General features: G+C 32.9%; 1 protein-coding gene across 3 annotated transcripts in view; it reads left to right on the top strand.

The window, feature by feature from the left end:
• The window catches only part of LOC124372427 (E3 ubiquitin-protein ligase RING2-B-like), a 35,563-nt gene that overhangs the window by 19,881 nt on the left and 1,181 nt on the right, over nt 1-14,501 (top strand). For 2 of the 3 annotated variants that reach the window (XR_006923333.1, XR_006923332.1), the window contains exons 3-4: nt 8,056-10,107; nt 10,929-12,459. Coding sequence is in view for 1 of the 3 variants with exons in the window: in XM_046830825.1 (XP_046686781.1) it covers nt 8,056-8,087 (32 nt within the window). In the remaining 2 variants the exon portion in view is untranslated. Of the gene's footprint in view, nt 1-8,055; nt 10,108-10,928; nt 12,460-14,501 lie in introns of those variants that run through there. The other variant, XM_046830825.1, reaches the window with a different exon arrangement.

Here is a 14,501-nt window from a genome sequence, read left to right as displayed (position 1 = left end):
TAGCAAAAATTCCTGTGGATTGCCATTGGGAGAGTGATATACTGAAACTACAACAGTTTTACAATCATCTAGTATTGCAGCTGCTGCCTCAAAATTTAGTTCGTCACAAAAACCTTGTTACATCACATTCCCTAGGCTTTAGTCTATCACTAACAAATATACAGGTTCCTCCTCTTATTTGTTTTGATCTACAAAAATCTGCAGCACAAGAAAACCCAATGGGATAAGAACTAATAATTTCATCTTTTGACATCCAGTGTTCTGTTAAGCAAACCACTGAAATATTTAAATCAAGCAAGAAACTCTCCAAAACAGAAACCTTATTCTTTAAACCTTGAATATTTAAGAAGATTATATTAAGGCTGATTGATTTTTGTATTGTGCATGGCAGTGCTGTACATACAGGTAGGCTAAATACATTGTCCTGATCTATCAGGTGACAGAGATAAATTAATTTGACTTATATTAGTACTATTTACAGTTGTGTTTAAAATATCTTGAACGACACCCTTACCGATCTCAACAAGCACAGCACTAGACACTTTAGAACCTATATTTTCAACCGCACTACAATTTTCACTTTCATTTTGAAATGCTGAATGTGTGAAAGGCGGCTGAGCTGCAGAGTGGGTCATGGTCAAAGGTGTTGCTCTCGGTACGGAGTCTTCAACACGGCTGTCTGCTGACTTCTGTAGTTGATGGTATTGCAGAGAGATTGACTGTTTTAACTTTTTGATAAACTCAAGATGAGACATACCGTTTTGTAATTCTCCAGATCCTTCATCAAAAGATACAACTTTGACAATTGCTCCAGTGCGATGTTGAAAATCTACAAGTTTTTTAGCAAAATATTGTATTGGAACATTATCCCGTACACAGCCCATTGGAGAGCAAATAAGCTGTTTAAATTTTTTTAATTTGAAATCCTGTAGAAACTGTTCAAAGCTTGCATCATAGTCAATCAAATTAGGCTTTTGGTAATGTCTAGTTTTCGTCACAAGACCATAAATAGTTGCTCCTTCAGTTTTTTGACATGTCAGATGATTATTAATAAAGTCATTAGGTTGTGGTCTATTACATTTTTCTCTGAAAACCACTGCCACGCCCTGAGTCATTTTAACGTCAGCTGAAATACAGTGAGAGAAAGCCGTGTCAGCAGAGTTTTTAAATTCTTCTATGACATCAAACATATTACTTTCAACTAAATTAATTGGTAAGGTTGTATCCATTCTCTTCTCTTTATCCTGCTGAAAGATTGAACTTATAGTGTCTGAAATTGAATACGCCAATTTAGTTTTTCCCCTGTTGTTCAAATGCAACCCGTGGTGTGTAAAGTGGAAACGTTTGAGTACTAGATCCAGATCAATAAGGTGAACGGAGTCAAGACGACTAACTAACTCTCTTATATAGTTGTTAGCTTTGAGAATATGATTATGGTAACTATCAGTAACATGTAGATCACACCTCGCTGGGATTGTCGTTAAAAGTACAGGTGTCTTTTTGCTTAACTGAACCAGTTCTTGTTCCAAGGTTGAGTAAATTGGACGAAAGTCCTTACATAGAGTGTCATTAGTTCCTCCCATCACAAAGATGACATCATCCTTAGTATGTGAAGCAGTCTCAGCTACTTGGAGGAGGCAGGCATTTGGCATAACTGAGCCTACTACTTTAAGGTTGTTTGGATTAATCCACTCAATTTTCTGTGCCAGTCCTCTACCCTGACTATCTGAGTACAATGAGAGTCTCAGTTTCCCTCCCATATCATTTCCTAAACTGGACAGCTTCTTTTTGGTGGAATTTTTGTTTTCACGAGGTTTTTGCAAATTCGTCTTGTTAATATTTAGTGTTTTGTTTCGAGGTATTTCTTCTGTCTTATTCGTCTTGATGTAAAATATCAGCTGCTTTAGTGTATTTGTACTGAAATTTAGATACTGATGTTTATGGACCAAGAATGCAAGCTGTGCCCTCTTTGTTATAATATCAGCTTCTGATAGAGGTAGAAGAATTTCTTCAAAGAGGCTTGGTGACAAAGAAGTGCACCCCTCAGACAGTTTTGAAATAATAATATCAGTTGTCAAGAGCATATGGATACCGCAATCATCGTTATTGGTTTGTTTTGGAGTCTGAATACTTGCTACTGAAACTTTTTTAGACATGTTAAAATATGTATTAATTTTTAAAAGCAATCTTCTCTGCATGTAGTAAGTTATAATCACCTTTAGAGTCAAAATGGTAAAATTGGCTACCCACTTTATCCCATAATAATAAGCTCCAGTGGGATCCAGAGCCTCCAATGTTTTGGATTTCAGATGAGTCATTAACTGGGAAAAAAATAAATTTTTTATTATGCAGCTGCAGAGGTTTGATAAGACTGTCATAGTCATCAAATATTTTTACAGCCAGTGTAATTACTGGGTTGAGAAAATGAACATCTCCTTGTACAATGTTATTATTCAAAATGTTGGAGTAGGCATCTACTGTATCATCAGTGACCCATTTTTGCTTCTATAAGTGATATTGGTATGTTTTCTTTCATTTCGATCTCTGGATTTGGAGAGCTAGCTTTGTCTGATGTATTTTTGTTCCCAAGTGATGCAGAGTACAGATCTTTTGTTTCCAGAGGAAGGGTACCGTCCTCAGATATGAGGCTTTTAGGGGTCGAGCTAGAATGAAGGCTTGTCGTCTGTATTTTGTTTGCCATTTCTGCCATAGAGACGCCTGTTAGATCAATTGAGTAATCTATATGTAGAGGGTTTTCAACAGTTATGGAGCTGTTATCATTTATTTTGGGAGTTGATGTTTTGTTTGAGGTGTCTGCAACACTGATGGTTAAATTAGTTAAATCTGCTGTTTGCAAACCTTTTGTAAAAGAAGTTGGGGTTTTACAATTAACTTTAAGCTTGGAGGCCCTTTTAGGAGTAGACTTCTCACTTACTTTAATAGCATTTTCCATTTCTTCTAATGCCAAGTTGAACCTCTCATTTTTTTCCCTGGGATTTCCAAATTTACTTTTAAATTCTTTATATGGGTATATATTAGACTGCCTACATTTGGAAGTTTCGTTAGTTCCATAAAAAATTACATGAAAATATTTAGTTTTATTTTTGGTTTCAATGTCAGTCACCACAGCAGGCCAAGAGGGGTGTCCTCGAACAGAGGCAAACACATATTCCCCTATTTCAGGAACTGCTTTAATTGTTTTGACCATTTTCAATTAATTAAATAATTTATTAATTGATTGAAATTATTCAGTTCAGTTTAATTATTATATTTTTATTTGGTTTTATTTATTGTTTACTACTATTGATCATTCAATATATTTAATTCAGTAATAAATACCATTACTTTATAATACCACTATTTACTATCATATTATTAAGTTTTCCCAATAAATTGTTATGTGGAATTCATGATATAATCTTATCAGCTGCAAGCAGTAGCAAGGTGTAGTACTGTTTTACATTGGTCTATCAATGAGACTCAGTCCAATGTCAAACCAGCTGTGCAGATACAGGTTTAATCCCAACACCAGACGCGCAGTAATATTCAAAGTCCACTTTTCAATATGCTCTAAAATAGTACACTTTGTTTCCCCAAAACATCAGTCTCTACTGCTACTATTGTGACTATTAAAGAAAAACTTTATAATAATTTAATGAAAAAGAGTTCAGTTAAACGTGTGAGTGAAATATACCTTCAATCCAAGAATAGCTCAAAAATGTGCTCAATATGCAACAACTGTGAGTACTTTTTTTCACTTTAAATTTTAACTGTTAAAAAGTAGATAAAAAAACAAATCTATGATTAAGGTTTGTCACAGCATGATAAATGTTTGTATTTTACTCACTTAAACACATTTCAAAAAAACATTTATCACTTTTTAATGCATTTTTTAAGAACACTTGCCACTAAACACCTGCTACACCAGCCATATCTAATGTTCGGGAGCAAGAGGTAAATCCTTGTGATGTTCATGTAAATTTGTTGGATATCCTAGATCAACTTCGAGAATATAGCCATAATCTTCGTCGCCAGTGAGTTCTAAAATTGTTTCTTGCCACTCTTCTTTTGTATATGTTTTCGGGTTCATCCACTTGATTTCGTTATATGGTAAACTTTGCATTAGGCCATACCCATAAAGGTTATTAGCATCGACGTACAACAGATAGTTTTCGGGCTTTGTCTTATCAAAATCTTTCAAATATTTGTTATTTGCTTTAACATATCGTTTAATACATTGAGAAATGCCTCCGCGAATACCTTTTTCAATCATCAAATACATATTATAATCACTAATTAACTGTAATTCTATCTTCGTTAATTTTAACATAGCGTCCCATGCAAGACTGGGAGCTGTTAGATAGTGTGCCGGATCGAGTTTATAACATTTTAAGCAAATGTTTCTGAAATTTTCGAATATATCAGCAAGCAATAAAACATCTTGGATGTTATAGAGATCAGAGTAATTTCCTAGATTTTTCTCTTTTAATTTGTTCCAAACGCTCAAATAGTGTTGATAATCTTTCTCAGATATGCTCTCGTCTGTCAAAAGTGAATAGAAATCTTGAATTTTCAGGTCTTCTGTGTAATCAAGTTTTTCAATACTATCGATAAATTCGTAAGGAAATATGCCTTTTCCAGATAGAATTTTAAAGATTTCTTCTTCGTCATTTGGTTGTCTATCTAGAATTGCGTTCAGACCATCTTGTATAAAATGATTTGTATGCTTGAAATCATCTTTTTTGAGGTTTTTAGCTAACTTTTCAATAGACGATGCCATAAATCTGAACGTATCTACGAAAGAAAACTTGATGAACTTTCTTGGTTTATCATCTTCAAACTCATACCCATATCCTGAATTTACTGAATAATTTATATATTTTTCATCGGTGTTTGCGATCAAATCAACATTTCCATATTGTTTAGCCAATTCTTTTATGTACAAATGAGTATCGTAATTTGACATATTGTGGCAGAAAACGGGAATATTCTGAGGAAATTTTCAAATTTAGATTACAAATTCTATGAGCTGCTCCTCGAAACTTTCCAGTCAAATGACAATGATCTCTTACTTTATTATAACTCTTATCTTTCCAACTATCAGGAGTAAAACCATACTGAATTGACTCAACATCATAAGCAGACCATTCGCAAATATGACAAACGTTTGCATTTTGGTATGAAATTTCTTCTTCTTCAGTCAATTTCATAGGTTTTTTGTTCTTAGAATTATATTTTGTAGCTATGTATTTTGATATTTTATTGAGTTCTTCAAACAATTTTGCAGGAACATTTGGCAAATCTTCTTCATTTTTTGCTCTATAACATATAGGTTTGTACATGCGATTTGTCACATTTGACACTAAATATAGAGTAAAACCATAAGGAATGTGCTTCTGAATCTTGGTTGTAGTCGATCTTTGCGGATTGTTCTTGCATGTCGGAATTTTTTCTAATATGCTCTCAAAATCCATATAAATAACGTACGGATGGCTAAACTTCTTTTGATAATTAGTAAATGATGTTGTTTGACCTGGAAACGGCATAATTGGCTTACAAACTTCATGTTGTTTGCAAATTTCTAAATGATCTGTTAAATCTCCAGATTTGTAGAAATGGCTTAAACATCTTCTACATAGCAATTTTTTATGTTTCGTGTTTAGATAACTGAGAACTCACTAATCTATTTAAATCTGTTATCAACACATAATGAGATTTGTCTTCTTGTTTTACATACAGTAGATCAATATTTAATTCTGCATCATATTTTTCAGAAATTTGTAACGGAACAACCTTAATACTTTCATCAAAACTGTAGACATTGATAGACATTTTTGGATATTTGTACTTGGAATTGCAACTTCGTTTCTCAAATAATTGTATATCTTTTAAGGACATTGGATACTCGAAACCTGAAAATATCTCGTCATTTTACAAATTTTTCATATTGTTTTGATCTTTCGCAGTCTCTTTCAGGTTTTTCAATAGCGCATCGGATAGAATAAATAAAGCAATAGTCATCTTTATTTTTGATATTTATACAAGCTTTTTTATCTTTGATTTTCTTTGGTAAATCGATATATGATCCTGCGTTCATCATTTCGTGTTTATTAATGCTCAAAACTAGTTGTTTGCATCTTTTAAATGTCCATCCTGAACCCCTATTTGGATGATTTGTCTGTTCTCGATGTGATAATTTATTAAATTGTTTAGTAATAAAGTCGTTTATGTCAAAGATTTCGTCTGCTTTTATAGTAAAGTACATTGGACACGTTTGTGTTTCACCGTTTACTAAAGTTCGTTCATATTCACATTCCAAAGAGAGATATCCTTTCATATTTTTAACATTCTCTTGAAATTTTTCTATTAAACTTTTAATTTCTGGCCTCATAATAGATAGATATTTGTAAATTGACATGGAATTATCGTTCAAGTTTGTTAAAATGTATTGCTTGAAAAGACCGTGTATTGAGGATAAAACTTCTACATCAATGATATTTTCGGATTTTACTTTAAGAGTTTTATCAATTTCTTCGATCATTTCAGACTTAGTTTTATCGTTTGTTTCAATGGACAATTTTTCAGCGATTGATTGAATTTTTTCATCTTTAAATAGATTGAGATCTTTTTTATCTTCCTTAAAGTTTTTCTTTAATTCTCGTAATTTTTCTATATTGTACATCTTTTCATGATCGACAATTTGATTTTCTTTAGCCCAATTCCTCAAATAATTCAGTTCACTTTCGTAAAGTTGTTTGTTTTTTTAGATGATTTTTCGAATTATAATGTCGGGTATAATGGTGTTCAAAAATGTCTTTTTTGCAGTATGGACATGATACCTTTTTCCTCTCCATTTAAATAGGGAAAATTTCTTAACTAATAATTTAAAAAAGTATTGATTTTTACTAGAATTTGACAGAAATCAGCACAATTTCTGGTGAAACAGTGATAGATTCTTCTATTTATTATAGAAAAATCTGTAAACTAAGACTTAAAATTATTGAAAAAATAGTATAGTTATAGGACAAAATAGTACTTTTATTACTATATTGGTTTGTAGGAGGTAATTTAAATTCTATAATACTATTTTTTTCAATATTTTTTTTCTTTAACTTTTCCAAGATTTTTCATTAAGATTTTAATATATTTACAACAGAATTTTCGTTGATTCGAAGCAGATATGAGATCATTAGATTGATTCGAAGCATATTTGACTAAGTTTCAGCTTAAGAAAGTAGAAGCAAACAGCTATAGATTAGTTTATTTTTAGTTTGTGATTTATAGATTCTTTTATGGTTCAATGAACAGTATTTTACATTGATTTTCTGACTGTCCCAAAAGTGCGCTAGAACCGCCATATTCATATCTACTAGTATTTGCCGCGAGAGAACGAAAAATGACCTCAAAAGACACTTCACTCTCAGCACGTGGCGCGGGACTGGTCCACACACTTGCAGGATGGCACGGCGGCAGGTAGCACGGCACGCCGAAAATCAAACCGATCTTGATTGCCATCGTGCCATGCAATGCACAGCGTGCTTAGCACGGAGACCTCCACACACTGGCACGTTTCTTCTAATTTTGGCACGTCGTGCTTGCACGTCTAGTGTATGGGCCGCCGCTTAAGACATTCTCTAGACCAGATTTTAAATTTAAAATCTAGTTTCAATTTGGTATTCAATTTCTTGTAATAAGTTTTGCTGTTAAATGTGGAATAATGTTGTTTACATCCAAGAAGAGTCCTCAAAGCTTTATATGGTCCTCCATCCCACTATAAGTATTTCTAGGCAACTGATCAGTCATATATTGTGCTCTTTCAGCTACCATGTTAAAGGTAAACAAATTTAATTATGAGAATAAACGAGAAAATTGGTCCAGTGTTGTTTTTGCCACTTAGATGTTGAAAAGTTAAGAAAAGGAATATTGTTCTCAGTAAAAACATTCTGACAATATTTATTATCCTTAAGGATGTATGTGTTATAGTATTGTGGTGAAAAAGATGTCAATAAAATTGATTACAGATGATTTTTTATAACATTGTGGTTTTTGTTTCAGTTACAAGCGTCCAACCATTTAAAAAAAACTAAAGTAACATCTGATGACAAAAATAAAATCAGAGTACCATCACCTGTGAGGAGAACCAGGAGTAAATCTTCAAGAAACATTCATAATGAGCAGAAAACTAATACAATCAATTGTGGGAATAAAAGATCCACTGAAAGTCCAGTCAATGCACAGGATCTTAAGTCACAAAATATTTCACTGTGTTCAGTGACATTGCATGATGTTATTAAAAACATGAGTCCACAAAGTGAAAAAGTTAATCAATGGCTAAACAGTACACACTTCTCTCAGGGGGAATCACCAAACATATCAAACACTGTAGTAGCAGATGTTCACGAATCTGATTTGGAGTCTCCTATGTTCTCAGACGATCAGTTAGTCTCGGTATCTCAAGTTGAATCGAAAACTATAAAGAAATCCTGCAAAAAGATACAGAAATCTCTTAATGTTTCTTCTGATATTAATGCAATAAAGCCTTTTGATGAAACATACAAAAGCAAAAGACTTAAAAAATCTTTTCAAGACAAAAGTAATGAAGAGAGTTACAAAAGTGAAAAGTTTGATCAACTTTTATGTTCAGAGAAAAAATATCAAATTATTTCAGAAACGTATCAAGGTAGGAACTTGCGTGAGAGAAAGTGTACAAGAGGAAGACGTTTTGATATAGATACTAATTTATTTAAGCCTGACGAAAACAACACTGAAAAAGGCAAAATGTCGGATTCTGATAAGCATGAAGATTCATCAGAGAAATCTTTGGAAGATTTTTCTTCAGGAAGTGGAGAGGAATGGGATGCTGAAGAAGAATCAAATAAAGGTCTTTCAAGTAAAAATAAGATTTTAAAAAATATTAAAAGATTAACGAAATCTAAGGACAAAAGTAATGGTTCGGAAAATCAAGTTTTAAAAAGAGTAAATAAGAATAACATGAAAATCGCTAAAAATCAAAAAGCTAAAACATTGTTAACAACTAACAAATGTCTGGTGAATTTTCTAAATAATAATAATGAAAAAGACAAGTTAAATAAGGGCAAAATAAACAGTTCCACCAACAATTATAACAAAACTGAGAATGATTCAACAAAAAGTGATGAAACTGTCAAAAGAATTATAGATGATTGGGATGACTATAAACGCACAAACATCTTAAACATGCCTTCTCTTAATGAGGTTCAATCTAGAAATGTAAGAACACATGTACAATCTAACACTTCAGTGGAGCTTACGCCTGTTAAACAAGATAATCAACGCTCTCCTGGTTGGTCACGACTAAAAAATACAAAGAAAGAATTCCATATGTCTGAGAGAAAAAAAACTTAGTTTGAAAACCCTAAGTAAGTCCAATTCTACAATATCCACTAATAAAGCCTCACCATTAAATAAAGGTAACAATAGTTTTGACGATATAAATCAGTCTTTTAATGACAGAAAAGAAAATAAAGTCAGTGATCCTTTAATTTCTCAATGTAAGGGACTTTTAAACAAGGTAGAAAAAGAAGATGTAATGCTTAAAGAACAAACAACCACCATTTCCTCAGCAGTTGATGAAACATTTCCAAAAATAAATAGTGACGAAAGTAAATCACTTTCAAATTCAGATTCTTTATTCAAGGGATTTTCAACTCAAGAACAAAATAAGTCAGATTTGAAAAAATTGGAAATGTTAAATGTAGAAAAATGTGGTGAAGCACCAATAACAAATAAAACGACTGTTCTTTCAGAAAATATGCATTCCCAAGTTCAACTTTCTACTGGCTTAGTCAGTCAGGAAAATTTGGAAAATGACTTGCATAATGCTAATTCCAAAACTTCATTCATGGAAGTAGATGCAGAACAAGATTATAGAATTGAAGTACGGTCTCCAAAAATCAGTGGACAAAAAAATTGTGTTACTGATAAAAAATTAGAACTAGCAATTAATAGCAGCTGTAGAAATTCAAATGGAGAAACTGAGCGTAAAATTGTATGTGTTAATAATGAGCAAATCAATCAACAAATTAAAATGATGAAAAGAGATAGAGATCCTGACTTACACAATAGCAGGTATATAGACAGTATTCATATATTATATTGATATAGGTTGTACGTTATTTTCCAAAAAAGGTGTTAATTAGTTACAGTGCAACAAGCAATACAGTTTGTGAATCATTTAAATTTATACTAACTGAAGAGGAAAAAAGCTAATGCATTTGTTGGTGCAACTGACAATTAACTAATCTAATACAATTCTTTCATAATCTCTCAAGCTCAAATGCTATTTCTATCAGTAAATATTTGGAAAACATTTCTTTATCAGCTTAGGGTTTTACAACAATTTTTATCAGCACAGAATTTTACAACTTGTCATTATCTTAGAAATTGACAACCTTTTATCAGCATAGAATTTAACGATGTTTTATTAACATAGAATTTGACACCAATTCTTTATCAGCTTAAAATTTGACAGCAATTGTTTGACCAGTATAGAATTTGACATTTTTTATTAGCAAAGAATATGAGAATTTCTCATCAGCATAGAATTTGACATTTTTTTTATATGAGCAGGATTTGACAACTCTGTTATCAGTAAATATTTGATCAGCACAGAATTTAACAACAATTTATTATCAGTAAAGAATTTGAGAACAATGTAAACAGATCGAGCCTGAATCTTAACAAAATTTACATTAATCTTTAAACATATTTGATATTAAATCCCAAGATCCAGATTTAAACTAAATCTCAATAGATAATACATTCAGCTTTAACAGATTTTATATTGATTTCAAACAGGATTGTACATTGATTCCAAACATATTTTACATTTGTAAAAGATTTAACAGATTTTATGTTTATTCTAAAACGAAGTGTTTCATTTGTTTCAGTTCATCAATTTGTTCACCTGAGCGGAAAAAAGAAAGTGTCAAGATGCAGGAGTGCAGACCAGTCCTGGTCGAATGCAATCCCTAATTCAAGATATCCTCAAAAATATATGGGGAATAGAGGCTGAACAAAAACTAGCTATAATTTGCAATGGAAGCAATAGAAAGTTGCATTTTGATGAAGATAATTTGCAGTCGACATCTTCTAATGTTCAGAATAAATCATGTGGTAAAGGTGATGAGGAATTGAACACTATGACTCAATATGCAAGAAATTCAAATGAAAATCTTAGTTATTCCAAGAAATGTCAAAATGATTCAGACTTTGTCTTAGGGACCGAAAACATAAATTTTTCTTTAAGTAACATTTTGAATAAACATTGTAATAAAGAAGCACGTGAAATTGGAAGTGCTATGGATAGTTCCAACATTCTGAAAGAGAAGAGTAATAATGATGTTGAGGTTGATCCTGATGCTCCCACCCAACCATACAAGACTCCTGTTGTACCCAAGCGGCCTTTTGTAACTTCCACTTCAAACGTGTATTCGGCTGTGTCAAACCCTACAGAAAGTGAGTTGAAAAGAGTAAATGAAATATTTAAAAATAATGATGTATTATTCCCTGACGCTACTCCAATAAAAGCAACACCATTGAACTGTTCAGGCATTGGTCAGTTAGAATCTTTTACTACAAATTTGAACAAGCACCTTGACAGCTTCAGTCATTTACCATCGAAAGCTTGTAAAGAAAAATCGAATAAGAGTAGACGACAGTTGGATTTTCTTGTTGATGATAATACCAATTCCAATGATATGTTTACTGCAGAGCATTTGGAAGAGATGCCTGGTAAAACAAAACCAAAACCCACAAAAGATTCACAAAACCGCAATACACACAATAGTGAAATTATTTCAATAGTTAATGACTCGAAAAAAGAAAGCCTTTGTATATCGATGGACAAAGAAAATGTCAATGATAATATAACTGAAAATGTTTCATTAAATAGTGATTCTATCATATTAAAAGAGGATGACAAATTGTTCACCAAACAAACAAAATATGACATTACCAAGTTAAGTCAAGATCAAGTAATATCTTCACAGGTGAATGATTTAATGAAGTGTAATGAGACTTTGACTGAAACCCCAGATATTATACTTCCTACTGAAGAGCAAGAATGTTCTAAAAACCCTGAATTAAAAGTCACAAGAGGCCAGGTTACTCTCACATATAAAAAAAAAAGAGCAAGAATGTTCTAGGAACCCTAAATTAAAAGTCACAAGAGGCCAGGTTACCATCACATATAAAAACAAAGGCTCTCAAAGACATGTCCTCTCATCACCTATGGAAAACTCAAATAACGAGGAAGAACTGGACAATAACAAAAAAGACTCGAATGTTGATTCACCTACATTTAGTCTAGGACAGTTAGTTGAACATCAGGTTACAAACCGTTTACAAAAAGCAATAGTTGAAAGTACAGATAAACTAGACAAAGACCACAGATATGAGTTGCAGTACAACAATTCGTTGGTGAGTACATACTTACGAAAATTAGTTAGTTAAGATTATTATATTTCATACAATGTATCTTAAACATATTTTAAAACATGCCACATGATTTCAAGCACCTTTTTGAAAGCTACAGACGCTCAGTAGAGTAGTTTTAACCAAGCTGAAATTGAAATAACTATCAGAAATCAAAATTCTTTATTACATGGACTTTGAGAACAGTAATAGTGTCAGTTAATACAAATATATACATACAATGACAGTACGTGTTTTTCCCAATGGAAATCAGAATAAAAAGATATAGTCTTTATGGCAGTTTTCTTATAAAACTCCTCCACTGTGTAGACTGGATTCTCGGTCAACCAGGCATTAAGCTTGCGTTTCAAGTCATAACTTGTCACTCGTTTAAAGTCTGCAGGAAGAAGGTTGTACAGTTTGGCACCAATAGAAGTGGGCTTCTTGTCATGAAGGGCCGTCCGGTGTCTAGTGACTGGGATTCTTGAAGCATGTCTGGTGTTGTAATGGTGTCTTCTGATGTTGTTGGGGAGACCAAGTCGGTCTACGTGGAGGATGACTTCTTGAATGTAGATTGCTGTGGCAGTTTTAATTTTTAATTCCTTAAAAGCATCTCTACAGCTGTCATGTGGTCCCAGGTTGGCTAGGGTTCTGACTGCTAGCTTTTGCCCTGTCAACACTCTCTTGAGGTTATAGGCTGATGTACTGCCCCACACTATAATGCCCATACCTTAGATGAGTTTCTAAGAGAGCGTGATAGGCTACTTTTGCTGAGTCAAGACTACATATATGCTTAATTCTGCGTATTACGTAGACTGCAGAGTTGATTTTTTTGCAGAGAGCATTGATGTGTGGTGCCCAGGTGAGATTGCCATCCAAGGTAATTCCCAAAAGTTCTGTGAAACTATGAAACTTTATGAAGTGTGTTCAAAAAGTAACCAACCTTAAGTTGGAAAGAGGTCACTTTTGAAAGCAAGTGCTGAAGGCATTGTTCAGAATGGACTGAGATGAGCTGTCACATTGAAATTGAACAGACTGATTACTACTGATAGTGATCACCTTTGTAGCTAGTTTACAGACAATAATACAACTATTCTCCATCACTAAAACCTGAACTTTTCTGATAACTTCATCATTTTAACCTGTTGCTGATCTTCCAGAAACACGTTATTAACAATGGATGATTTAAATAGGTATTAGTACTTTGGACATTTGCCAGTGTTTTATATATAAAATGGTTGTTACCCATGGCTCACACCTAATTTTCAAAATCAAAGCCTTTATATAATAGACAATATTCTTTATTAACAATGTCATCAAGGCATGTTACAGAGTCAAACAGTTTTTAGAAGTGAATTCAATTATTAAATTAGAGGTCTAATTAAGATTCATCATTCCATGAGGACAACTCATCGAGTGTGTAGTTTGCGTGGTCTTGCAGCTAACACTGTAGGTTTCTCTTTATAGATCCTGGGTTGTCTCTGGGTTGTTCAGAAGAGTTTCATTCCAGCATATGATGGTTTTTTCTCAAACAATGCTGTAATCCCCTACTTGTCTAGTGTAATGGCAGTGTAGATCTCTTTGTTTTGGAGGACCCTGAGTTATGCAGTAAAGTATGGTTTCTAGGATGTAAATGGATGTTATTGTCAATATTTTTCAGTTTGTGAAAATGTTTCTGCAGCTCTCGCTAAGTCCTACTCCAGCCATTAACCTTATTGCTTTTATCTGCATTACCAGAACTCTGTGGAGATTGCCACCTGAAGAATCAAGCACCCCAGATTGCTATTCCATAACGGAGGTGGCTTTCGAATAACACGTGATTTGCTATTCTCATGGCTTCATGAGTACTACATTAGTATTAGTATTCTATAAAATATTAATTGTACAGTGCTTAAGCAATAGTCTAATGCATATAGCAAATACAAAGTTAATTAATATCTAACTTTTACTCCAGACTGCACCAGTGACGAATTTAAAACATCTAATGCATTATAATTATTATTTAAACACTGTCTTAAAATCAGCTTTAATAATAATACATTAGTATT

Source organism: Homalodisca vitripennis, unplaced genomic scaffold, assembly GCF_021130785.1.
Source record: "Homalodisca vitripennis isolate AUS2020 unplaced genomic scaffold, UT_GWSS_2.1 ScUCBcl_3186;HRSCAF=8544, whole genome shotgun sequence".
In the NCBI taxonomy this organism is placed as follows: domain Eukaryota; kingdom Metazoa; phylum Arthropoda; class Insecta; order Hemiptera; family Cicadellidae; genus Homalodisca; species Homalodisca vitripennis.
This window is presented reverse-complemented; position numbering and strand designations above follow the sequence as displayed.